Here is a 27,226-nt window from a genome sequence, read left to right as displayed (position 1 = left end):
GGGATGGTAGCTGCTGGCAGCCCAGGTCTGGCACTGGCAGCTTTGTGCAACGCAGGTAAGAACTCCCTGCTCAACTCCCTGGCCCGGGTCAAGAAGTCCCAAGGAGAGCAGAGCAGGGGAAGGGTTCAACCAAGTGCTGTTGAAGTCCTTTTATAGGGCTTCACCCCATCTTCCTGCCCCATAAATCATGGCTGAATTTTACAGAAACATAGGGAAGGCTGGGAGGCCCACATGGGAAAGAAGTTGGCAGCCACTAACCTTTTTGGCTGTTTCTCTACCTTTAGTCCTGAAGCAGGTTGTGGGGGGCGGATGCTACAGTGTTTTCCGTGGTGGCCATAGCAGAGCAATAGCTGGACCACAGTGTGTTCCAGCTGTTCCTGTCCTCATGCTGGGTACGACCCTTAGTGCTTGGAGATGTGGGATGAAAGGCCACGGAGCAGGCTGTGCCTGCTCGTGTCTTTGCTAAATGGGTTCCTGCACAGTTGGAGACAAACTGAGTTTTGCAGGGGATTAGATCTGGGCTGTTTTGGGGAACTGGAGAAGAGAGACCTCCCCCCACCCTGCTCCTTTCCTCCACCCCCATCCCAAGTATAGATTGCGGCACCTTGATTCTTGAAACGCAGTGCTCATTTCACAGGCCACACATCACTATTGTGGAGGAAGCAGCAGGAGGATTTAGCAACAGCCTGAATGCCACAATAAGCTACACACCACTGCGGTAACCGCTGGCAAATGCTGACTTTTTAATTGTTTCCGCTGCAGGGTTAAACCTTTATTAAAGCTGTGTGAATAAACTTATTTTGATGGCTTACTGAAATATTTTAAATGCAAAAGGTAGCATAAAGCACTGTTATTATTCAGCTTAATTCTGCTGTTATTAAAATGCCTTTCCATATGTTGTGCACCCTTTTATTGATTCTGACAGAAATCTACTGACCAGATACAGAGTGCTCAGTGTCTCTGCCTTTCTTGTTTTTGATTTAAACAAATGTAGTGCCTGTGAAAGGTGCTAGGATCATATCGGCAAAACAAAAGTCTCTTTATCTGTTAGGGGAGAGAGGAAGAGAAATCCATCATTATAAATGTTCCCTCCTCCGCTGCTGTACCAATAGATCTTGATCTTGTCTTGCCTGGTTTGCATCCAAGAGTAAGGCAAATAGGTCAGCTGCCCTGTGCACTCTGTCTTTGGCCATCTCAGCAGAAAGGCTAACAAAAGTGGCAGTTTATAATGTAATGAGCTTTTGCCTCACTTAATTGAAGGTGCTGCTATTCACCAGGCTCTGCTGAGCAGCCACATGCTCCCATTGCTGTACTACCGGTGAAGATGACAGCTTGAAAAGCCCCGGCCAGTGCAGGGTGAAGTTGGAGTCCTCAATGGTTATAATTTGGAAAGGTTGGGAGACCAAGATTGTGGCTGGTAGTGACATTTATTTCATTAATGTGAGATAAGGAAGTAAAGTAGACATCCCCAGAGAGGACAAACGGAGCTGTTTTTCTTTCCCTCCTCCCCACTACCCAAAACAGTTCAATCTTTTTGTTAAATGTTTTTTACATGCACGGGGAGGGGAGGCAGCTTCAGATTTCTTTTCCAGGGAATGTCTCGTTGGCTTGCGTGGCTATCTTGGCCACGTAATCTGCTGCAAAGATGCTTGCAAACCGGAGGAAACAACAAGACAGCTTCCGGTCCCATAGGTGCTGCCTGTACTGGGACCACTGGGGTTCCAGTAGCACTGTCTTTAGAAGGAAAATGAGTGCATAGAGATGCATCAGTTGGGAGATTTTTTTTTTTAGTGCTTGAGAAGGTGAAAAAAATAAATGTGACAGCTCTGTTACTTGGTTGTATGGGAAGCTTGTGCATTTGCAACGCAGGGCTTGCCCTTCCCTTGCGGCCATGTGACCCTCCTGGGTGTTAAGTAAATAATTTTTTTTAAAGACAGTTAATTTTTGGGTGGCGTTCTTTTAAGATAGAACCTGGCATTTGACCCAAAATTGTAACTGTTTTCCTGGTACCCGGCTTTTGGATTTTCAACGCACAATATAGTGGAAATGGTCTTCGCCCCATTACTCCTAATGCTTGCATGAAACTGCAAATGGTATTTCAACAGCAGGTGGGAGTTAGCTACCTACAGCAAGAAAGCAAAGGAGCCATCCCTCAGAGAAGAAACCCAGATCTGTTTTTCAACGTGTGAAACATTTACAGGGGTTTTTTTAATGATGAAGTTTAGATTTTACTTAAACTTGACCTCTCAGCATTTCAGAGTTCTTTTGCAGCATCTGTCCTAGTCAGCAGCAAGCTCAGGCAATTTAAAATGGCTTGTGATGGGATTATAAAAAGATCTATCATGTCAAATACAGGTTTTGTAAAAGAGTGTTTTCCAACTTACAAGCCAATAGAATTGTTTGCATCGATTTGCATTTTCAAGAGTTGGGTTTTTTTAACTAGATGAGCAGTTCTTGGCTTGGTTGCAGTGAGAGGACGCTGCAGCATTCTCACAAGGCTGCAGAGAATGGACTAAACAGAAGTGAAATAGAGAGTTGTGCGTTTGCTTTTTCCTATGGACGGAGAGAGACATAACTGTAAACGAGGAATAAACTGTGTAAATGAAATTTGAAATAATAAAAACGAGAGATTCCACTTTTAGTAATACTGAATGTTAGTGATAGCATATGTAAGGATATTTATTTAAAGAAAAGTATGCAAATATTTTTTAACCTTGCAGGATTCCTCTTAAGGTCAGTTTGAGATAATTTACCATTGATGACTAAGGTGTTACCCACTCGTGAGGGGACAGGCTTTGAGGAGAGATGCATACTTAGAGCCAGATCCTGTCATCTGATTTACATTCGTAGACCCTTATGTAGTTGTTGGAGCTATGCGTAGTCTCAAGGGTCTGCCCACACAGGTCACATTGCAGGATTGGGGCTGGGGTGGTATATGAATAATAAAATGTGCTGGAAGCCCCCTAAAAAACTGCTTGGGTATATTAAAAGAAGTAGTACTGAAAACTAGAAGCCCGATTTATTACATGGCTGTGCTCTGCTGGAACATTTGATCTTGCTGTATTTAATTCAGGAAGTCTTAATGGTATGTGCTCGGTGCATGACTGTAATGTCCATTAATGCTAGTGGAACATCAGCATACATAGAAGGGGGGAAATGTATGCTGTGTCTTCCATGCAGCTGAAATACTGCGTTAATTTCAGTGATAGGAAGCAACAAAACATAAGACAAGATCATTAGAATGGTTCAAAAGACTATTTGAAGAAGGAAAGCCATCAGGCAAAATGCCACCATATTTCAGGGCATGTCAGACACTAATCGCCACCCTCCAGCACGCTGGAGCAGGTGAAGGGCTGAGTGGTGAGGAGTAACGGTCTGCTAACTTGTGTCCGTCTGTCTGGACATATCTTGTTGCTAGTTTTCTTGTGATTGCTTATAGGGAAGGAAATGGCACACGCCTGCGTTACGAACGACAGATTTGAAAAGGTCAATTGAAATTGGGATTTATATGTGAGGTGAGATGCTTAATGTCTTCATTATCAGGTCAACACCCAGAAAATACTTTCTGTTCAATTCATTTGTACAGAGGAGGACTCAAAGAGCCGAACTCTGAAATGCCCGTAGTCTGTGGGTGAATAGTAAATGGCAGTGTGCTTTGCATTGCTTTTCAGAAAAGCCATTCCTAAGCAGAGGAACGCCATGAAGGCTCCAACAGGGTTTCTCTTGGTGTTTCACTCTCCTCAGCTTTTTTTTATGTTTATGCACTAAGATTTGTGAGCCTGGCACCTTTTCTTCACGAAGCCTTCCATCCTGCTCCAGGATCTTAACAGCTTTGGGACTGCTGTAACTGTTGGCAAAAGGCTGAAGGCAGGTGGCCTCAAGTGGAAACGCTGGTGCCTGTTTGTGGAACAGTTGTGTGCGCACTGCTCTTCTAATGAGCGCTGACCCCAATGAAGGCACCAAGCTCCGCCGATCAGAGGGATTTAATTTGGTCTCCAATCCTGCAGTGGAATCTAAAGAGAATTTTGTCTGCCCTCTCCTAACAGCAGGATCTAACTGGAGTTAAGGAACATAGCTGTCCCAAGTTCTTCTAAAAGTCATTGCTGAAAGCATCACCTGCAAAGAACAAGTGAGATCCAATCCAGAGTCCTAATATAGATCCAATGTATCCAGACTCCATTAGTCTCACAGTGTATTTAATTTACTCTCACCTTAAATGTAATCACAGTGATGTCATGCTGTTTGTAAAACCAATGACCTTTTTTTCTCTTCTGCCTTGAACTGTATAATTTGCAAATGAACTGTGAGCCTGCCTTAATGCCTGAGTTGCTGAAGAAGTTTGTTGCCTGTATGGGAACCCTTTCCACAGCCCATACCCGGTCCCTTTTATGGGGAACCAGGCTGAGGAAGGTGACCAGCCTGCACCTTTATTCTCTGCTTTAATAACGAGTGTGGTAACAGCGGCATTACTAGCGGCAGTTTCTCTCGTATTGGATGTATACTTGCATAGCTTTGTCCCCACCCACGATACAAACAGTTGGCTTGAATATAGCAGACATCTCCTATGTGCCGTAAAGGAACAGTTGAAAAAACGGAAGCAGCCACTCTTCTACTGCAAGTTGAGCACTTTTATCCCTCATGCATGTTATTTTTTTTTTGTAACTGAATGACTGTATTGCTACAATCTCATCCTGTAATTTTTAGGATTCATGGCATTTTATCGAGGCTGGTAGGCTAGCCCTGTTTCAGTTAATATATCCTTACATCCTCTGCAGTCAGGGGTGAGTCTTGCTTTACCTTCCTGGCTCTTTGGCAATATGGAAATAGTGCAATCAATTTACTGAGCTGTTTTTTTTGCTGCTAGCAGTTAAATAATAAGTGCAATTAATTGAATAGGGCTGTTCTTGAATGCTGAGGGCTGGACCAAGAGATTTCTTTTAGGATTTATAGTGCAACTATAGCTTTTTGCTGATGTATACTCCATTAAATTACAAACCCAGAGAGCCCTTTGTTGGGGTATGTTGCAGTTTACCCCAGTGCAGTTTGGCAAAATTCCCCTGTAGACATAAATACTTGTCTGTATTGTAAAACACCCAGTTAATTATTAAAAACAATGGGGAAAAAAATCTTTTACAACATACTCCCTACTTCTGATGTATGTTGTGGATCAAGCGGCATATAGAAATTTTCTTGTGCGTATAGTGAACCCATTGATTGAAAAAACTAAATTTCCAAAACAGATGAAAAAAATACTCGAGGGAATAGTGACCATTCTTTAAAACATTCAATATTTTCTCTGACTTTTTCCAAAGTGAAGTCACACTTAGTTTGCTTTTTTTTTTTTTTGCAACATCTAAAGAACAAATAGAATTAAAAAAAAATAATTGGAAGATACTATTAAAAGTGAAGCGATGTTGGTTTGTAAGATTCTTTGCTGCTCTCTAGACTGCTTTTTTAGTACTGAAATACTAGGCGAAAGACTGTCTCTCAAACAGTTTCTTTCTGAGCTGCGTAATGCAACACAACAATAGCTATTTATATAATGCACATGCTTCCTTTCCCTGTTAGCTATACTTTGAAAGACTTATTAGTCCTAGAGCCCAGCACGTTCGGAGAATAAAAACCTCCAAAGTTTGACATCTTTAAATAAGCAACCAAATGTTATAAAGAACAAACCTCACTTACAGTTAGGAAACAATATTTACATTTAAGGTTGAAAAGCCAGGATGTAGGAAAATTTTGCTAATTTGGAAGGTGACCTTTAAGTGCACCAAAACCAAATAATTTGTAAGCTATGGCACAGGGCACATTCCTGCAAAATTTGTGTGAATACTGCTTTAGTGGTTCTTGAAAGACAAACAAAGAGACCTGGAATGAAATCTTTATCCCTCTCCCAAATAAGATTGAAGCTAACAAAGGCATACAGCAGCGCTCTTTCAAAGCTTGCCATTAAAACGAAGGCTCTGCAGCACAGCTAATGAGATGGCTCAGAGTGGAAAACAATCTGTTTTTAAGAATGTTTAGATCAAAAGTAATTTCTAATCTATGAAATAAAGTCGCTTTTCAATACCTTTCTTTCACTAGTAAAGCTTTTTATGTTTGCACTATTTACTTCAATCAGATGTTTTCAATTTTACTTTTTTCTTCCTAAAAATACTTCCTAGGGTTAGTTGGTAGTGACCAACAGCATTATTCTTTTTCTCTCTCCCCTATTCACCCACCCCCACACATTAAAAAATGAGAAAAGAAGAGGGGGAGGAAGAAAGAAACATCTTTTCTTAAATGATTTGCAAGCATCTGTGCTTTAAGCTACTTTTTATGAACACTCCTTAGTAATGACTCAAGGTAAAAAAGCAGAAAAGCATCCAATGTTAGGAAATTGCAATCCAATACCATGTAATTTAAACCTGCCATTGCCTCTCCTGTACTAAATGACATACAGATGGGTAGGTCTGTTCCCTCTACTTTGGGAACACAATTGGTCTTTTTATGAGTGTATATACATTACTAGCAAAAAATATTTTTGTCAGGACTGTTTATTTCTAATTGTACCATATTTTAATTACTCTCACAATTAGAGTGCTTTTCCCCTGCCATATTTTGTCAGCTAATTTTTGCAAGCTATTATCAAAGTTACTTGAATATTTGGCAATTTCTGTTATTACTTTGGGAGTTTTCATTCTCAAAAGCAACCTTATTGTTATTTTTTCTTTCCTGATGTGATGTGAATTTCTGCACTATACAAATGTGTTTTTTTACAGTAATCCTTATGTACTCCTTGGATTTTCTGTGTGAACTAAGCAAAACATAAGACGAGATTTTCAAAAGAGGGTAATTTCAATTGCAACCCTAATTTTTATGAGAAGTTTATTGTTGAACCTTGTACAGCTTTGTGCATAAAGAAATTACTTGCTCCTCAGGGCTGCTATTCTAGGGCTTCAACAGTGAAAAAAATACAATGGTTAATGTTATAAAGTAAAAGGATGAGGATGCGACTAGAAGCTAAATCAACCTTATTGGAATTCTAAAGACTTAGAATTGGTTTTCGCCTACTTTAAAGGGTAATGCAATTGTTGGATGTTGTGGCTGAACATCATATGCCCATTACCGTAAGTCTCCAATATAGATGTCTTGTAAAGAATGTTTCAGCTGTAGTTGGGATTTCTTTGTGGATTTTTTTTTTTTAACAGTTGGAAAAATGTTACTTTCTTGTGAATGATTGTGTGCGCAACAGTTTAGTGTATAACACACCAAAGGGCTTTGGCTGTAGCACATTGTCACTGCTCCAGTGGAATCACCTGGCTCTCAAGCAAAATTCTTTTTTAAACTTGGATTGGAAGAAATAATCAGCTGCAGTTCAGCTGAGCCATTCTTCGTGCATTAGGGACCGGTCTGGTCATTGACAAGTGAATGCAGAAGCTATGCTGTGGCCGTCTGCCAAAGCAATTATTCAGGATTTAAGCTAAAAAGGCTCCTTCTCCCATATCCTCTCCCTTTGCAGGGTCATGTAGGGATAAAAAGGACTGTAAGGTGGTCTTTTCCCAGGAGGAGCTGAGGAAGCGGCTGACGCCCTTGCAGTACCATGTCACTCAGGAGAAGGGGACTGAAAGGTAAGGCAGGACGAAGGAAACAGTCCTTGACGCACAGGCATCTTTCTTTTCTCCCCCTCCTCTTACCGGTGCTTCCTCACCTTCCCCACCAAGTTGCTTTTTTTTTTTTTCCCCCCCAGGATTTCTGCACTTGTTTACTAACCCCTACAAATTAACACCACTGCAAAGACAAGCATCTGCAGCACGGGGCCGAGGCCAGGGGTCTTGTGCGACTTTTTCTTTTAATGAACACTGCATGTCTTATAAAGTCACCGGGCTCATGTTTAGAGTCTGTTTTTAGTTTACTACAAAATGTGTGGAAGTAATAGTGGTTTAGGTACACTTTTTTTGGAAGACATCGCAGTAAGCAGAACCACGAGGGAAATGGCCCTGTGCCAGGAGGCTGGAGTTTTGAAGGTGGCCATTGTAAGTATAGACGTTTTGGCTGCAGAAAGAAGGTAGCATAATTTAGTTCTTTTCCACCCCACTCCAATTTCTTTTTGAAGCACATGTGGAGAAGGTATTTATTGGCTCATTTGTGGTTGGAATGTCAAAAATTTTCAATAACTGCCCTCACATGGCTTTAGTCGCTGGAAGCCAGCCCCTAGTCCTGCAGGGAAAAAAAGGGAAAAAAAAAAAAAGGGAAAAAAAAAAAAAAAGGACTCTCTTCCAAGACTGTTTTTAGTGAATAAAGTCTCTCTCTCAGCTGATTCCAGCATGAAGTTAACTTGCCAAGGCCCAGCCATTTTTTGTTGTCTAATTTATACCATCGAGCTTGGCATGAGGCCCTGGCTTTACCTCTGCTCCGAACGTCCTAATGATGTAACTGCGTGTTTTCATTCATGGCCCAAACGCGTTTGCCACCGCACGTGGGGTCCCGGTTAATGGGCAGCACCCCTCCTGACAGCGCCTACCTGTGGCCCCGTTTGCCGGGGGTCCCCCTCTCCCTCTGCCCCGGCCCCCTTCGTCCTCCCGCAGCCCCGGTGGGGCCGGGGGACGCTGGCCTCTGCCGACAGGCCTGCCTTCCCCCCCAGCCCTCCCTCCCTCTTGTGTACGGGACCAACAACGTGATTTAATGCACACAAACAATCGGAGATTAGGTCATTCTTAAAAATCCTGTTTATAAAAAAAAAATTGGACCTCATAAAAAGGGTGAAAGGATAATAAAAACAAGCTGCCGAGCACATAGGCTTTTTGTTGGGCGAGTGCAGCTGATTCGTATTAGATGAATGACCTCCTAGCCTTTTAGATTGTTAACTTAGAAAAATATTCCCTTAAAGCTGTAATATTGCTTTTCAGCTAAAAATATAAGGCGCGCACAACTTGAAATCGTGGACCAATTATTTTATTTTCAGCTACAACGCCGCTATCGCCCCGGCCGGCTGTGGTGGCCTGACCCAGCGCCATGGCGAAGGGCACCCGGCGCTGCGCACCGCTGCCCCACCGCCCACACGCTGCCGACCACAGGCCTCCAGAGGGGCCTCGGGTTGGGCTACGCGTCAGGCAGTCCTTACGTTTCACTTGCCAACTAGGGGAAGATTCCCGTTTTTCCCCTTTTTTTGTTGTTGTTCTGTCCTTTGAACTGTGGGACAATTCGCTTCCTCTCGCATGATACGTAACACCTGAGGCACACTAAGAGGACATCCCCCTTTTCCTGTGTCTGCCTTATCTGCTGCCTTTAATAAAAAACAACTACCAGCTTCTACATCGTGGGGTTTTTCTGTAACATTTTTCTAAAGTCTTAGCTAATTTAATAATTTAAAAAAACCACAACAAAATGCCTTTATTTATTTTTAAAATGTAGTGTTGTTGTTTTCCCAGTGCCTTTGAGGGGGAGTACACACATCATAAAGCTCAAGGAATATACAAATGTGTTGTTTGTGGGACTCCTTTATTCAAGTGAGTATGCGAAATACAGTTTTGAGATTTGTCTCTTAGTTTATGTGCTGTGTTCCTGTGTAATCTTATGTGTATTCCAGTACTTACATAATGGCATAAGATCATTTAAGTCATTCAAATTGATAAGGGATACAAGAAAAGCCATGTAAATAATAATGCTATAGTAAAATTAGTCTTATAGTAAACATTAAAAAATACAGTAAATAAATAAGATAGTAAGATAACTTCGAGGTAAAATAGGTAATGTGACAGAAGAAGAATAATTTTTTTTTTCCCCATATGCAGCCACGCCAAGTAATTCTAACACAGTCTTTCAATGTGCCCATAGATACTGAGTTTTGGCTGTTAGCATTACTCACTGATAGCTTTAAGATTTGCATCCCGGGTGGTGATGCTGTGTCCATGCTACAGCATTGTATCTGATAATGGAGAAAAAAGTAGATGCTTTTTTAGAATTCAAGCAGTTAAGAAAACAAAACCCAGGAAAATCACATTACTTATTGAGTTTTCATGCATCCCAATTAGCACATATGGAGGCCTGGGTTAGGAACTGAAGGAAGGATTAAGAAAGAAATAATAACTTTCGTGTCTTGCATGAAAATACTCTTTAGAAGTACTGTGGGAATTACGGCCCTAAATATGGTGCTAGAAGCAGCGCTGATTGAACTCTCTCAATCAGTGCATTGTTCTGCATGGATTCAGTTGTTGCTTATGTGTTTTTTCTTATTTCTGGCTGCTTGTGTTTGTTCTGATGAAGAATTTCTTTTTTTTGCTTGTTTTTTTCCCTCAGTTCACACTGACTCAGTCTTTCACTTGGAGAGGTACCTTTACAGCAGCATGAAGCAGGATGGTCAGGATAGCGCTAATAGTAGAGAAAATTGGGTCAGTAATAGGTTACAAAGGAAAATAAAATTGATGTAGCTCCAGAATCACCAGATGTAGCAGTGATAGTTGTTCTCAAGAGACTGTCTGTAAAGATGAAAGAAGCACTTCATCTCTGTTACATTTGATTCCTCTGTTAGGAGGGTTACCTGTAGAAACTTAAGTACTAACGTGAATCTTTTGAGTTGGAAAACTGATTGTTACAAACTCAGCCAAGGCAATATTCTCATGTCGTGCGTTACTGTGGTGCTTGGCTTGGGAGTACAAAATGGGATCTGAAGTCTCCATAACCTGGTTTTCTACTCTGCCATTTAGATGTTCCCCTGCTTACTATAGCTAAGTCTTTATGGGGGAAATCCTGGCTCTGTTGAAGTCAATTCAGATTTGGCAAATGAATACAATGGAGCCAGGATTTCACCTTCTACCTTCAAGACTGGCTTCCTTTCTGTTGTCTGCTGGAGAAAGAGTAGGGCTTTTTGTGGGGTGGGATTTGGAGAGCAGTAGTTCACATAAATGAATGTGAACTAGTTTCCAGTTGCTTTCACAATCCATTTAATATGGGGAAAAAACTGCAATATGGGACTTGCCTATGATTATCTCAAGTGCGCAGTATGCTTTGGCGTAGTCTTGACTTTTTTGAGTTAACGAGTTGCATTTCTCTATGTGAAATGAGCTATATGGTAATGTCCCTGTTTTCAGATTCTCTTTGAGACTCCCCATGGATTTTATGGGAGGAGAGAGGGGGAAAGCGGGAAGTTGGTTTTTATTTTTAATAAATCCCAGGCCACTGCACACCTGAAAAAAAACCACCTTGCTGATGGTGTCCCAAGGCTGGGCTGGCCAGTCTCCCCAGCGTCTTCGTGTTGCTTTGTGAGCTTTTGCCACCTCTGGTCTACATTAAATTCATCCAGTTGTTCTGAAGTGACTGGCAAGGGTGGGAACAAATGAAGAGGGTGATAGAGGTCCATCTTCTTTTGTTTACGGACCCCCAAATATCAGTATATAATGTCTTCTTTAACTAGGGAAGATACTTTCCTGTATCTTGGTGACTGCTTCAGCCCAGACAGCTAAAAAAGTGAGAAGGAAACATAGATAAGAGAATGCAAAATATATGCTATTTACTAAATTTTCCCCACAGTGTGTAAGTCACCAAAGTATTTTCTTAGGAGTAAGATGGTAGTACAATACAAAGAAAGTCCATTACCCCATTTAAAATACATGCAAGTGGTTTTGGTTGTGTTCTGTTGTGTTTTTATTTTTAGTTTCTAGATAGTCATCTGAAACTTGCATTTCCATTTGTTTCTCATTGGGCGTCCATTAATTTTTTTTTCTTTGTGTCGCTGTAATCTGTAAATATATATATTTGGACTATGGATCTGTCAGTTTAACCGGGAAAGAGATTGGAGCTTCAGCAGTAATATTAACAAACTTCAACTTTTAACATTTCTGATTTACGTTGTTTCATTACCATGTGACACACGAGGTCAGGGAACACATGAATTTTACACTCCAGATGAAAGACCTGGTTTTTGGTACGTCTTTAAAACAGAACTCTGTCTCTATCACAGGAAAGATAAAAGAAACAATTAGGAATTTAACATCTCTTCATCTACCTACTTCTACTAGCGTTATGAGAAACCTCCCAAGCTTTATGGAGAACATGCTTTAACTTTTTCCACAATCAAAGGTGCCTCACACATAAAATCCGTAATCATGCCGTTGAATCTAATTATTCCATCTCTGAACTTTCACGCCAGACAGTCTTCTACATCCCAGTACAGCTGCCTAAGGAAAGCAATAAATGAGAGAGACAATAAACTAATCTCGAGGACCTCCTTTTCCTGCAAGCCAGCCCTTATGTGGTTTTGTGTTACACTTACTCCAATCTAGCTGCAGGCTTATGTTAGAGGAAGCAGCCCTGCTCCTCCACCTTTCGCTAGGGTGTTTTTTCAGGGCCCCCCTTTGCTGGACCTCACCTGGTGTGGCTGGAGCATGCCTTGATGCACCACATTGATCCCATAGAAAAATAATCTACTGACGAAAAATGCCTCGTGCTTATCAACTATACTTGCTTGTGTTATTTTTTGTGAGCCATGTTTATCATGGCTGGACAACCTCAGCAGCAAGGTTGTGCGTTTCTGTGTCAGTTCAGAGAGACCCATGTACACCACTCAGATCCTCAGTGTTTTCTAAAGGCTAAGTGTATTTGCGAGATTGCACCTACTTTAATTTTTCAAGGCATTTTCTTATACACTACCCAAAAATACCATTCTGTCCACAGCCATGGCAAAAGGAGGTTAGAACGGACCTGAGTGAAATCCACAACTCACGCTATTGCCATAGGAGAGGAGCTATTCCGTATTTAATAAACCACGGTCATGTCCTTTACCATATGCAGGACTGTGTGAGAAAGGTGTGGTATAGATGGGAACTGGGAAGCCTGGGAGAACGATTTCCTTTTAAAAAAAGAAATATTATTGTTGTGTCAGTTTCCAGTTTTTAGGGCCAAGGAATGAATTGCCAAGTCTTCATAAATCACCCACTGCTGCCTTTATTGCTTCCTGGAAGGAATTCTTGGTAATGGTGTTGGCTCTTCTGAACATGTGCTAGGAGAAAGAGCAACACCCTGATTCATGTCATGTTTTCATTTGATTTTCGTTGAACTGTGTCAGGTCTTCTCAACATCTCTCAGACATCCAAAAGCAAATCATGAGAAAAGCAGGGCGTGGCTGGGCAATATTGCAGTGCCATTAGCATTGTACCACTCTTGTCCTCACAACACAAGGGAGGATTTCAATCACCAGCTTAGATCTATACAAGGAATTTCCTTGCCCTGGTGCTGAGTGCTTAATTAGTGTTCTTTAAGCTTTCTTAATAATCATTAGATCCTTTGAGCAGGCCAAATGACAAATCAGCACTGGCTGTTCTGGCTAGGAGAGCCCACGTGAAGTAACTGCTGTAGTGTCTCTTGTAAGATCTAATAGAACCACTTGAGCAACTTAATCTACCCTGACTGACTCTTCGTTTCCTCACAAAACTTTGTCAAAACCAGCAGATTCTGTTTAATAACACTTGTTTGGAGTAAGCTGGTTCTCACCAGTGTAGGAATCAGTCAGCAGGCAGTATTAACAAACAGTTCTCATCCAAACCCAGCTTTTAACTAGGTCTTGTGTAGCTCCAAGAAACTTGACGATCTTAAAACTAGAAAGAGTTTCTGCAGTTTTTTGTGGCTGTCCCCTAGACAAGAGTGATGGATTTAAAAATGAGTGAAGTTGTTATCATCGAATATTGGTTTCTTCTTGCTTCATCATTTTTTGTTGAAACCAGCCATTGTTTTGAGTCTGCCGTTTCACTGCTGGATGACATTGTTACACAGTCCTAATCACAGAATCATAGAATTGTCTAGGTTGGAAGCCACCTTTAAGATCATTGAGTCCAACCATCAACTTAAGACTGCCAAAACCACCACTCAACCATGTCCCTAAGCACCACATCTACCCATCTTTTAAAGGCCTCCAGAGGTGTCAATTCCACCACTTCCCTCGGCAGTCTGTTCCAATGTTTGATAACCCTTTCGGTGAAGAAATTTTTCCTAATATCCATCCTAAACCTCCCCTGGCGCAACTCGTGGCTGTTTCCTCTTGTCCTATTGCTTGTTACTTGGGAGAAGAGACTGATCATCCCACTGAAAATCAAGACAGCAGAGAGCTCATCTTCCTCAGAGATGTCTAGAATCTGGAGGTTTAATCCACCTGTAAGGATGACCATCAATATGAATGCTGCATTTACCGCAGTCCCTGCAGTAAAGTTGCTTTGTGAATACAGCCCATGGCATCTTCCACATCTGAATGTACCTGAATGCTGAACCCACATCTAATCCTACCCGAGTGCTGAAAATGTGCCAAGCTGTGCACAGCTTACCACAGCTGCAGCACGGGGCTGTTGCTGAAGCTTGACGTGGCGGTTACTAATTTCTGTCGTGGTTTGGAACTGGACTTTGTCCTCCTGGTCCTCAAGGTCCCCCTGGAGCAAGAACAGTACAGTTCTGCCGTTGGGTGTAGCTGCTGGGCAGCTCTGAGGGAAAGGCTTCTTTCACTTGGCAAGCGTGGCGTAGAGAAGCTGGGATCATTATAGCAAATGATTCTGCACTCCTAATCAGCTCATGGGTAGTTTTTAATATCCTCTAACTGGCAGCTTCTTGGCTGGTGCCGAATGTTCATTTCACTAACCTCATATAAGCAATGAAGTCTGGAAAGATTTTTATGTTAAGGATTAGGAGAGGGAGACCAAGTTTGGAAAACAAAAAAACACTTCATCTCATTTTCTTTCCTTGATCCACAAGCCACCTGGTCTTGTTTTTTCAGTAGATCAGCTCTGTTGTACTAGGCTGGTTGCTGCCCGCAGATGTAGTAAGGCACTGTCTGAACTACTGCAGGCCAAGGTTACTGGCTGCGCAAGGAGCAGGTCGGGTGAGACTGCCAGCTACAAGGAAATACAACAGCAAACCTGAGATTCCCTTTGGCTTGTATTCTCCAAGTAAGACCATCTCCAGCAGTGAAAACAAGCACAGGAATATGGGGAATCTCACAGTTTGCTAGGCAGAGCACACTTCAACAAGTATCCTTTCCAAAAGGCAGAAAATTGATGTAGGTTTCCTAGGAGATATGTGTTAGAATTCAAAAAAGAAGGAAAAGGGGACTTGAAATGTAACGTTTTAAATATTTCAAGGTCTCATTGAGACAAGCCTGTGAAATTGTTTTGATTTACTTATTGCTGAGCATTGCTGAACTACAAATCCTTGTTGAATGTACTTAGAAATAAGAGGAAATAAATGCAAAGATTTCCATAATCCTAGAGATATGTACAGACAACTTCCACTGATTTTACTAAGAATTTCAATGATATTTAATGTATTCTTTGTAAACTTTTAGGTCTGATATGTAATACCCCCTTTTTGAAATTCACACTGATTTGTATTGACTGTTCATCCGTCACTCCGCTTGGGAAAGCTAATTTTCAGCTAGTCTTAACATACTGTATGCTTTACTATGTGTATGTATGTGTCTGAAGTAAAGTATCAGGTAGGGTGGATTGTGGATCTACAGAAGCTATATACTTCTATATTTATCTCTTTATAACTCACATTAAAAAAACTCTGGACAGAACTCACACAGAGACTGCTCATTGATGAACATGATGCTAAAATACTTGTTTTGAATTTGGCTTTTCATCAATGTGCAGAATAGAAATTCTCACAGCATCCATCAACAGTGAATCAATCTTTTTTCTGTAGTCTAGGAAAGTAAGATTAAAAATACATCTTTGACCAGGCTTCCTAAGGAAGTAAGTACATGATTGTGCTGTCTGTGTGTAAATCCTTTCCTCATAATAAAACTGTATCATTTAATCTACTTGCCAATTTCAGCCAAATTTGACAGGGGAGTAGCTATTAAACCTCAAAGATATTAAGTTTTTAAAACTTTCATGAAATCAAGAGAGAGATCACATTCAAGCCCTCTCTGAGGAGAGACCTGAACAAGAGTTCAACTATATTATTAGATTATACCAGATAATATTATTGTAAATAATATATATATTAATGTATTATAACAGAGAATCCACATGAGGGTGGAAGAGAGAGAGGCGTTATGAAAGTCCAGCTCTGGGAAGTACTTATGAGAAGTTTCACCTTATTAGCACGGGGTCTGTCCCCTGGCCACAACGCAGCAGCAAGCCCAGCATTGCTCCTTCTGCTGCCTGAGGAACTACTAGGTTCTTAACGCTCGGGGGCTTCTCAGATTCCCTGATGGTGGGGGTCTCGTAAATTCCTAGATAGTTACATCAGGTATTAATTTTTACATTGGAATACTTCTGCATTTTTCTTTCTGGAAGCTTGCCTTGTTATTTGGAGCTTGGGCTCATGAATAAGATCAGTCACCATTTCCAATTAATGGTTTGCATTTTGCCAAACCCGCTTCATTATTTTCCTCCCTTTTTTTCTGTGCCTTTCTAAGATCTCTTAACAATTTCTGTAATACTGTGTCCTAAATATTGCATTGTTTTCCCAAGGTGACACGGTGACCATAACGTAGGTGACCCTCCTCCCCTCGATGGCTCCTAGTGCTACCTCCCATGTTGTGTTTGCTTTCATAGCTATTCTGCTGTTGCCAGACAAAGTTCTATTCATTTATCACTCCGTATCAGTTTCCTGATTTGTTGTCCAGTAATTTATGACTGTTTGGAGCTTTGGTACTCATTACAGTGCCCAGTGACCCTTGTGACCCTCCTCCCCACATACTCTCTGCCATCGTGGCCCCTGGGCCAGTTTGTTGATGCCACAAGTTGCAGTGCATATGTCCATGCCAAGCCACGCAAGCTGAGAACCAGGGTCTTTGACGAACTAATACCAAGTATCTAGAATTTAGGCAGGGAGAAGTTGATTATGCAGATAAAGAGATGCTGAGGGTAAGATTTGTATGTTGTCTCTGATTATGTAGGTAGATATGCTGCTGATACAGGGATAAGCAAGAGAAAACAGTCTAGGCAGATGTACTGCAGCTAGAGGAGAATATTGCAAATAAAATACCGAGCAAGTGGCTTTACCTGGAGCTCAGTGGAATTCCCCCCAGTTACCAGCACGCCCTTCTTGCAAGGTGGGGACTTTATCCTGCCAACTGAAGTACACTGCCAAACAGGAGTGTGGGCTGGTGGCCTGGCCAGTTATTGGCGGTGGTATTCATGAAGGCATGTCAGCAACAAACTTTCTTTGTTCAGTGCTTTTGGTGGTACTTTGTAAGTACCAATTAGGAAGATAAGTTATGTTTTTTCCCTTCTATCTTTTCACCACCTGAGAGTTATATTTAAGACATAAAAGATTGCGAGCACCGGGGGAAGGTGGAGAATGAGCAGGAAGGGAGAAGGGAGTTGTTCCCCTTCTGACAGCTTTAACTGTAACTAATAGTGTGAACTTGTTCATTTTTTAAATCATGATTGTTTTGATATTTGTTTGCTGTAGCATAATTCTTTGGTATGGGATTATAATGCCAATTATATAAAATATAGAGAGTACATGTAAAATACATCTACACGTACCTGCATGTACAAGCTTATAAAATAGAAGAAGAAAATCTGCAATTAGTTCTTGAGCTTTGGTAATTTATTTTTGAAAAAAGAAGGACTGTAACTTCCCAAAATACATCCCCTCCTTGATGCAATGTAAAAGGATCCAACATTGTACTTCCTCCTTAGAATTTCTGGGGAAATGCATTTTGCAGCCAACGTAACATCCTTTAACAGGTCTCCTGCTGGTCAGATCTTGTGTCCTGCTGTGACAGCCATGACCATGTGTACAACTGATTGTTAGTGGGCAATATAAATCTGATTGGAACATGCCCGTTAATTGGTTTGAGAGCTCGATATAGACAATGCTGTCTTACAGCAAATTGTGTAGATAGGCCTAGTCATAGGGTTAATTCTGCTTGACAGCACATCAGCAGCATCTTGAGAGTAATTACCCAACTTAAGTTTTCCCACAGTTGAATTGAGATCTTCAAAGGCTTCTACATTTACAAGTATTATTAACCTATATCTGAAACATGATGTTCCCACAAGGGCTAATTTTTTCTTCCTTTTATTAAATATACAGGTTATAGGGTTCATTTGCTAAGTGCTAAGCCCTTAGAAGAAAACACTACTTGTTAGAGAGAGAAAAATCTGCAGTGCACGACCAAAGCTAATGGTGCATAATGCACACATCATTGTCTTTTTGCAGAGACTTTAAAACAAGTTAAAATTTGGGTCTGGCTCCCTTCCTCTCTGCCTCTCTCCCACCCCCCGCTTTCCACTTTTAAGAAAATCAAACCATTTATTCCTATGTGCAGAGTGAGTAAATTGAAGACACACACAAACAAAACCCTCCTAGGATGTTGTACAATTAAGTACAGATCATTGGATACAATACATATGACATTAATGAAACGGTATCTGCTTCAAAAATAGATTGGAAACATTCATGAATAAATTAAATCCTCTTAATGACTTTTCAAAAATGAAAATGAATGAAAACAATATTTATTTCATAGGAACAACTGTGTGCCATGATTCACAGCATATAATTTAATCCTGTTTTAAATTTATATTCTATTTTCTGCATTCATTTTGTGATTTGTCTTTTAAAATATCTTCTTTGTAACTCTACATTGTAAAAAACACCCAAATATTAAGATAATAGTTATTATTTGGGTTCAAATGCCCTTGAATGCATTAAATATTAACGTGCAGAGGTAGCTAGTCTTGTTAAAGACAATATTTGCTGGGGGGCGATCAGTCTGACAAATGGCTTTTATGGCATAAAGCAGTTCTTGTAACTTACATTCTTTTTATTTTCTTTTGCAGGTCAGAAACAAAGTTTGACTCCAATTCAGGTATGTTTAGATTTACAGTGTTTTGTTGAATGTACACTATTCAGGTTAATCTCAAAAGAGTAGTTTATCAGTTCAAGTTCAGTTTAGTTTTAAACAAACTGGGGTAGGTCAGTCTTAAAAAGGATCTTCATTTCTCACCCTCTGAAAACAGCATTATTACTGTGAAACTTTTGCTTTCATTCCTTTCATTAGCTCCTTTCTCTTTACATTTTCCCAAAAGATGATCAGGAAGATGTATCTTGCAACAGGCATTAATTGATCCAGAAAAATTATAGTACAAATAAATGATAATACAGACTAAAGCAAATGGAGGATTGAAGTGAAGGTTGAGAACGATCACTGCTTTAAAGGAGAATGTTTTTCTTCCTGGTGGACAAAGACATTTCATGGGAATTTGAAGTCAGTGCAGCCTATCTGTCAGGAAACAGATGATTTGTCATCAAATTTTCGTGACAGATGCATGTACACAACGCATGCCAGACCAGTCTGTAGAGCTTGCTTTAGGAGGTTTACCAAAAGGCAGTCTCTCTCAAGTTGTCTTTTTAAAGAATTTTAATGTGTTGTAGGGATTGGGAGGGAAGTGAAGGTCAGTCTAACAGGTTAATGTGTATCTAACAAGACAAAAAACACAGAACAGCAAACAGGGGAACAGTTGGGGAAGAAACAGAGGTCCTAATACCAGACTGTTATTTATTCAGTTAACTATTCCTGGGTGTTCCTTAAAGCTAAACAATAGTAAATTAGGAATAGGCTGTTGTCCTAAAACCAGCTGAAATGTCCATTGCCTGAAAAAGTAATTCAAAATACATTTTTTGTTAAGATGAAAAAGACTGTTTCAAGCAGAAAACCTGATACTACTATGACAATTTTGTGCTTAGGCCAATGTTATCTTCTATATGGTTTGCTTAATGCAGTGGTTATAATTGCTTACAATGATATGAATTTTACAATATATATTTAACAGAGTATTTATGAAATAGCATGTTTCCTTTCTCCCGGTTACAACATGATTTGTGTTTGAAATGTGAGGCATTACGTTGCTTTTTCTTTCCACATTAGATTTTATCTTTGGAACTGTATGGGAGTGAAATCTGCAGCAGGAAGCATTTACATAGTCTGTTCCTACATCTTGTATACTTGAGTCATCTTGCTTCTATTATGATTTTAGTCTGTGAGTTTGAGGTTACTTGCTTTAAATATTGCTTGAGTGAACTCTGTGCTAAGATTGCTTCTTGGATCCTGACAAAACAGTTTCACATAGAGGGATGGCTTCACACAGTGTCTGCCATCAGCCCCTTTCTTTTTGTAAAGTCACCAAAACTATGGTGTGGAGCAGAATGTCAGATGTCTCACTTTTCTGTTGAGAGGAGAATGTTGTCTGCAGAACTTCGATTTGTTTGGTGGATTAAGCTACAAACAGTTTTCTGACCTTCTCTTTTGAAGCAGCTCTCCTGTTAGGTGTACCATTTTGCGTGCCGCTCCCCTTGACAGTGAAGGCAAGGGTGTGGTATTTCCTAGGGAGCACAGAGTATCCATAAAAGTTTGGCACCATCGCAGCTATGGCAAACACCTGCTCGGTAGGTGTCACCGGGACTCTGCGGTCGGACTCTGTAGGGTAAGCACGAGCTCTTAAATATCTCCTCTTCATCTGTGCAGGATCCACAGTCTTGCTTTCCTTGAGCTTGGGTTCGTGTTCTGGGCAGAGTCTGTCTCCTGTTTCTCACACAGGGATGTTGGAAAGCGCAGTTGCCCAAAGACCAGAGGACTAGAGTTGGTGTCCCTGCCCTGCTCTTCTGAAGGCACTCCTTAGGCACTATTCTTAGAAGACGAGATCTCTGGCCTTGTGAAAGCCTGATGCAGTTCTGTCTCCCCAAGAGCACAGAGCACTCAGAGGTTGCCAAAGGATTTGGAAGTAAAGACCATTTATAGGAGACCACACAAAAAATACATAAATGTAAATGAGCAGTAAAAGACCCAAGATGTTCTGCAGCTCCACTTTTTTTTGCTGCACCTAAATATTCTTTGGATACACACCAGAGTTCTCTGCAGCAGGTGATTAATGTTATTACGCTGAGTGTCAACATCAGCAGGTACCATGAACATTGGAGTACTTTGTATACCATCAGGGATACAGTATGGGAATGTCTGGGGCTGAGGAATTTCATAGATTTATTCCTTGTTTTTCTGCAGAACCTTTCATCTTCTGCTTGTGATCCCTTTCCTCTAAATCCCTGGGGAAGTCCTTGCTTGGAATAGTTTCAGGCTTTCCTGTCATGGGACCCCGGCCACCCCCAAGGTGTTGAAGATTCCTCACCGGGTGATCCATTGTGGATCACCAGTGTGTGTGGCTGGCCAGGCCAGCCTGGGCTCCTGGTCTCATTTTATTCTTTGCCCCAAACGCTGTGCTTGGAACTGAGAATTACCGAGGTTTAACGCCTCGGTCATATCAGTGCTGCCTCTTTCAGCACAGGTTTCAGGTAGCAATGAAGGATAGATGTTAAAAGATAGTAGAAAAAACAGATTAAGTACACAATTAAAATGGCATTTTAAGAGAAAAGAAATCACTGAAACTTGATAACCTCAAACTGTGTTTCATGGCCAGCAACATCAAGGCTGAAAAAAACCTTATCTTTGTGAAAAGTACAGGAGCCTTCACTTTATAGGGACAGTACTCACTTCTTCTACGAAGAAGCTTTTCTTGATAGTCAGATAGTGCAAACACTTAGAGGTTATCTTTTGTTCCCCGTATGTGAGAGCAGAGGAGAAGTGGAGATACTGAGATCAAGTCAACATGTATCACCCAAATAAAACATCACTTTTTTTTTTTTTCCCCACCAAAGAGTTTGCCATCCCTTGCCAAAACCAGACAATAAGCCCAGACCTCCTGCTGCCTCTGAGTCAACAGGAGGGTACAGGCAGGGTGTGGAAGGATGCGTTGGGGGTGGGGAGAGGCATCCTTGTAAAAAAACCTTTCTCTGGTATTGGGGGTGGTGCAGTGCCCTGTGTAGCACCACGTTCTGCAGAACACAGGCCTTTGAAGAGTGTAAATGTAGCGTTGGTTTTAAAAGGGCTGCTGCCGTTTGAAACCAATGACTCTATATTTATGCAACCTTCAGTTCCTTGGAGACACCTTAAGGTATTTTCATATCCCTCATTTCATTTTGAATTCCCCAGACTGTGATTGCTGAGTAAACCAATGATCCCACAAACTGGAACAAACATGCTTTGTTCTCGTTTATCTCATGTTACTCAAAACAGTCAAGTGTTGAACGTGAGAATGAGGTAATTTTATTCTAGAATGAGTATTTTCTTCCAGTGTGTTGGTCTACAACCTGTCGCGTGCTCTGAATTAACCTTAATGTTAATTCCAGTTAACTTGCAAGTCTAGATGTGCCCTTGTTAAGCATTTATCAATGCTTATTGTACTCCCATTTCCTAGAAATATGTGTGAACTATTGAAGAATTAAAAGAAGTCTTTCTGAAGCAAGTACAAAGTCTGGAATACAGCTTTAAAAGTGCCCAGTAGGCTCACTGTAAATGTAACCCTGGAAATGTTGTTCAACACTGAAATATTAGGCAAACATTGTCAAAAGAAGATTAATTTGAAATTCAGCATTAACTTAAAAGAAGGCTGTAAAATTCCTATAGTGATGATCGGGATTTATCATATAAATAGCTATAACATCTGTAGGGGACACACATTCTTCATATCATGACTAACAGTTCCATCTGAGAAACTTCTTTTTCTCTGCTGATTCTTTTTAAGTCTATAGCTGGCAGAATTTCTGTCTCAGAGACCATGGGGTTAGCGTCATGCTGTTAGAAGATCTTATGAAATGAAACAATTTTGCTTTCCTGTCATAATATGATGAATTTCAGTGGTACTGAAAATAGATTTTTTCTAAAAAAGTACTTGAAAGCGAAAAAGGTTGTAGAAAAAATATTTTTTTTCTCAAAATTTGTTAGGGAACAAAGTAAACCACAAAAACCACAGCTGAAACAATTTTGTTCTGATTACTAATATTTTCATAGTGTCTAAAATGCTTGTTGTGTTATGTGCTTGGTTAGCAAATTTTAGAATCTAAGAATGCAAGAATTACATTGGAATAATAAGTTAATCAAAGATTTTTTTTTTAATTTAGAGAAAAATAGATCTTCATGATGCGGTTCCATAACAGGAAGAATTTATAGGTCTCAAAAGCTGTCACTGAACACTGTTAATCCCACTTTAGTAACAGAAAAATAAGCATAGAAAATGCAAACAACTGTCTCAGCATGCCCATTGGTCACCAGGGAATGGTAATGGTGAGTTTCCTACTACAGACTGGGAGGGCTGGAGTTTTCTTCAGGCGTGTCCTCTAATATTTGGTGTATCCTGCACGTCACTGTGGAGGTGAGACATGATATTCAAGTGATAGTCTTGGCAGTGAAGTTGTGAAGGGGAAGAAATTTAGGTTTTGTTCTGTGTTGAAAAGAAAGGACAAATCCCCAGACAATACACTTGGCCTCCAGTGGAGTCCCTTTTATATATATGTCACTCAGGCAGTGGAATGGAGGAAGTCAGAGAGTGCAGGGTGCAATAAAGCAACAGTTGTGGAAACATCATGCTGTAGAAACGTATCTGTGCACTGGCAGAAGAGAGAGGAGTGCCCAAGGACACACCGTGCCTTCAGCTGTGTTCTTCATCATTCAATGTGCTAGCTTTCCGATTCTCTTAAAAAGAGAGATGCATCTCCAAAAACCTGTTCTTCTGTCTCCCTGCTTGATTGCACCGTGCATCTATACAGATTAAATTAAATGCCGAGATTACCTGTGTGATTTTATATTGCTGTTTGTGTCAATACCTTGGAAACATTCCAATTAGTATCAGGAATTAAGCTGTAATCGCTGCCTATGCAGCTAGAGGCTGTCCTGAGGGACAGCTTCACACAAGCTTTTGTTGGATCCCTTCTGCCCCAGCAGTCAAATACAAAGCAAGTCAAGGAGTCCCCAGCAGTTCCTGGAATTTCCTTCACCTGCCTTGTCTGGACTCACAGTGTCAGCCAGTGACTCCGCAGGTTGTTTCTCCTCTCTGCACATCACTTTTTCCACCAGAATAAGCGTATCGCCATGTCTTCAACGCTGTACAATGCTGCCACCCCTCTATCCCCATCAAAGTTCTCATCCTTTCCTTTCTCGCCTCTTGTATTTACTGCTATCGTTCCCTTAATGTGGCCCCTACAATGTACTAACTTGCTAGGCTACATGATTCGGCACAGGTGCTAGAGAACAGTCAAAGAAAATTATAAGGTTGGGGGTGGTCAGATGTTTTCCTCTCATAAATTCTTCTTGGCTACACTTCCAGATGTTCAGCAATAGACTTTCCAAACTCTTGCTATCAGCCTTGATTTCCCCTAGCCTATCATCAGTCCCATTGTATGAAGGTCCTCAGTATTAAGCGCACAAGGAACTCTTCACCTGAGTAAGAAAGAAATGAAAGCCAAAAGGCATCTTGTAAGTGAGCATCTCTTACTGACTCTTGCTATTAGGGAAACCCAAAAGAAACTTCACTTGCCTGAAAACTTAGGTCCCTGAAGCAGCAGTGCACTTAGTAATATCATCCATCAATCAATTGGATCATAGATCTAAGTACAGATTAACAAATCAATTCCTAAATTTTATTGGTGTCAGCTTCTTAACCCAGGTTTTGATAGCGCGGTTCTTAACTTCTTCTTAGCAAGGCCGAGTAGTTTCAGGAACAAGGAAGAGATAAGACATTTGGTGTTCATAACACAATCATCGACAAGTTCATCGGCCACCCTACAAACAGAGTATTTGATTATAAAACATAAAAAGATTACTTGCAGAGTCTGTAACAGGGAAAAGCAGCAAAATCAACTAAGATACTGAAGAACAGGGATGCTCCACAGCTTTCTGGGTGAGACAAATGACCTCTCCAGACTTTCAACTATGAGGAATTAATTCCTTCCCTCTGGCCACCATCAGCACATGGATTCTTGAAAGGGTGCATGAGCTGGCACAGAGAGACAGTGGGAGACAGCAACTACATGAACAGAACAGCAGCTCAGAATATCTTACCTGTCGTTACTCATCAGTGCGATTTTGTTCATGGTGTTAACAACTCTACAAGCAGATTTTTAGCAATGCAGTGGTTGGAGAGCATGGTCGGTTATACTTGTTCAGCAGTGAAATGAGCCTTTAGATCCAGATGCAAGATGAACCACGTGTTGAATGTTTTTGGGGCCATACTGCAACATGATTTGGAATGTAGATGGCTGGGACATCTCACTGGTGAACTATGTGCCTGTAAGAGCGCTAATCTACAGTAACTGATCATTGCCCTGCTCTTATATCTCTTGTAAAGAATGGCAAAAGTTGGTCAAATTATTTCAACATATAGAAGAATGTTTTATTTGTGGAGGGCTAACTAAAAATGTTGTAAGCGTGCAAGCAAGGTTGCTCATCTAATATTTTTAAAGAAAACAGTCAGGTGCCAGGAGTCCAAATGTATAACTTTCCAGATTCTAATACTGGCTTTGCAGTTGCAGATGTCTTTTCCTCCCACTTTCTCTGTTCATCTTATTTGTATCTGAGCTGGGCTATTCCTTGCTATCATTGGCATGATCCTTCTCAGTTGTCAAAGTATTTCAATAGGAAGCCTGTTCAGTGATCTGTGGATCAACCAATGGAGGCCAGCAGCCTTGATCGGACTCACAACAGCCTTAAATCTTTCTGTGAGAAAAATTTGTGTAATTTCTATTTTGTGGGGTTTTTGGATATTATATTCCTCCCTCAAAAAAATCCTGTTTGTGTTCTCATTAATAGGGCAGCTACTTAAAGATGCTCTGCCCTTAAGAGCTAGCACACATGCTCACTGTGCCGCTCCTGCATATGGCACTGCCTGTTGGCATCTGGCAAGAACTGTGTGTTAAAAGGCCTTGCTCATGGAACCAGGCATATAATATCAACAAAGACCATTTTCTATTTTTGTCTTGCATATACTTTAATAATCATTGCTGCTTCTTTCTTGCCTTTCTCTGAGGATCTTGTTGAGAAGGATTTTGCAATGTGTTTAAACTGGTTCTGTAATGAAAATATTTAGATGTAGGTTTTCCATTTTATTATCATTAATGTAAGCAAGTTCATCAGATTTATTTAGGAGAAATTTTTACCCTTCTTTCTAAGTACTAAAGACAATCTTTTCTATTTTTTATTTAATTGTAAATAGCTAAAAAAGTCTGTCTTTAAGAAACAATTTGGGAAAAGCAGTCTAAGAAGATATGAATAATATATAAATCATGGTTTTATTACATGGAATTGGAAACTGGTACTCAGTTAAATTATAAACCATAAAGTATATTGGCTGAGGATTTTTTTATTCATCCTAAGTTTAGCCGCTTCTGATAGGTTTGGTCTATCAGGGAGTTAGCCTATTGTTAGTCAGCAAATTGCTCTTTCAAGTAAGCAACATTCAGCAGCATAACATCCTTACTGTTCTGGAGGGCTGGATTTCTTAAATACAAAAATGTTGTGTTTCTTGCTTAGACCTGTTAATCATTGTGCAGTATTTTACTGAGCAAGGCTACCTAATTACTTTTCAAGAGCTACTTGCATTGCAGTCTTGTTCAGTGGACAAAGTGGAAGATTTTTGGTGATGCTCTTGAATTATCCTACACTTACAAACTTCATGAAGAGGTTTTCTGTTCCTTTTAAATGAAAATTCATTCAGTCAAAATAACCCTATTACAGACTAACTGTGATAATTAACTTTGCCATAGTCCCATTTAATTAGCCAAAAATGGAGTATGTGCAAGAGAAGCCACAAGAATGGACAAGCAGGGAGGTTTCTGGTCACAGCTGTGGCTCATTGAGATGGTTATATAGCTCAAATGCAGCTTACCCACACCATGTACAGCTCAAGTCAGTCGTATTGTTTCATTGCTTTATTAGTGCTCTATTGATTTAAACTATGAAACGGGGAAAAAATTGCCTGTCTGCTTTGTGATTTGGAAGCTGAACTATAATTCATTTGTAAGCGGAGTGTTACAGCATTGTGCATCATGTACATACTTCGGCAGAGGTTTGGAAGAATGGCAACACGAGATACTGTTTAGCTCACTGCGTGGTGCCAGGAAACAAGAATTCTGCAGGATACAAGACTACTTCACGTCTCTCTTATCTTCTGGTGCAGAAGCTATCATCATCCATCTGGGTGTATATAGGTAGCTAGGATGTGCAGGTTTGGACATAATTTGGATGGCTTGCAGAAGCTATCATCATCCATCTGGGTATATATAGGTAGCTTTGTATTTTTAATGTTGTATGGGCATCTGCTGATTCCGTACCCTGTTCCAGCATGTCTGACAGCTCTGTGACCTTGGGCAAAGTACTTTTTCCCTATGCCTTTTTCCTCCTGCCCATTGTCTGTCTAGT

At 40.6% G+C, this 27,226-nt stretch overlaps 1 protein-coding gene across 2 annotated transcripts in view; it reads left to right on the top strand.

The window, feature by feature from the left end:
* Positions 1-27,226, top strand: part of MSRB3 (methionine sulfoxide reductase B3) — a 64,362-nt gene that overhangs the window by 6,047 nt on the left and 31,089 nt on the right. For both annotated transcript variants that reach the window (XM_009887811.1, XM_009887810.1), the window contains 3 exons: positions 7,502-7,610; positions 9,411-9,488; positions 18,765-18,793. In XM_009887811.1, the coding sequence (XP_009886113.1) occupies positions 7,502-7,610; positions 9,411-9,488; positions 18,765-18,793 (216 nt within the window). The remainder of the gene's footprint in view (positions 1-7,501; positions 7,611-9,410; positions 9,489-18,764; positions 18,794-27,226) is intronic.

This window comes from Charadrius vociferus, unplaced genomic scaffold (assembly GCF_000708025.1).
Source record: "Charadrius vociferus isolate BGI_N301 unplaced genomic scaffold, ASM70802v2 scaffold125, whole genome shotgun sequence".
NCBI classification, from domain to species: Eukaryota; Metazoa; Chordata; class Aves; order Charadriiformes; family Charadriidae; genus Charadrius; species Charadrius vociferus.
The sequence above is the reverse complement of the archived record's forward strand: the minus strand, read 5'-3'. Positions and strand labels throughout refer to the sequence as shown.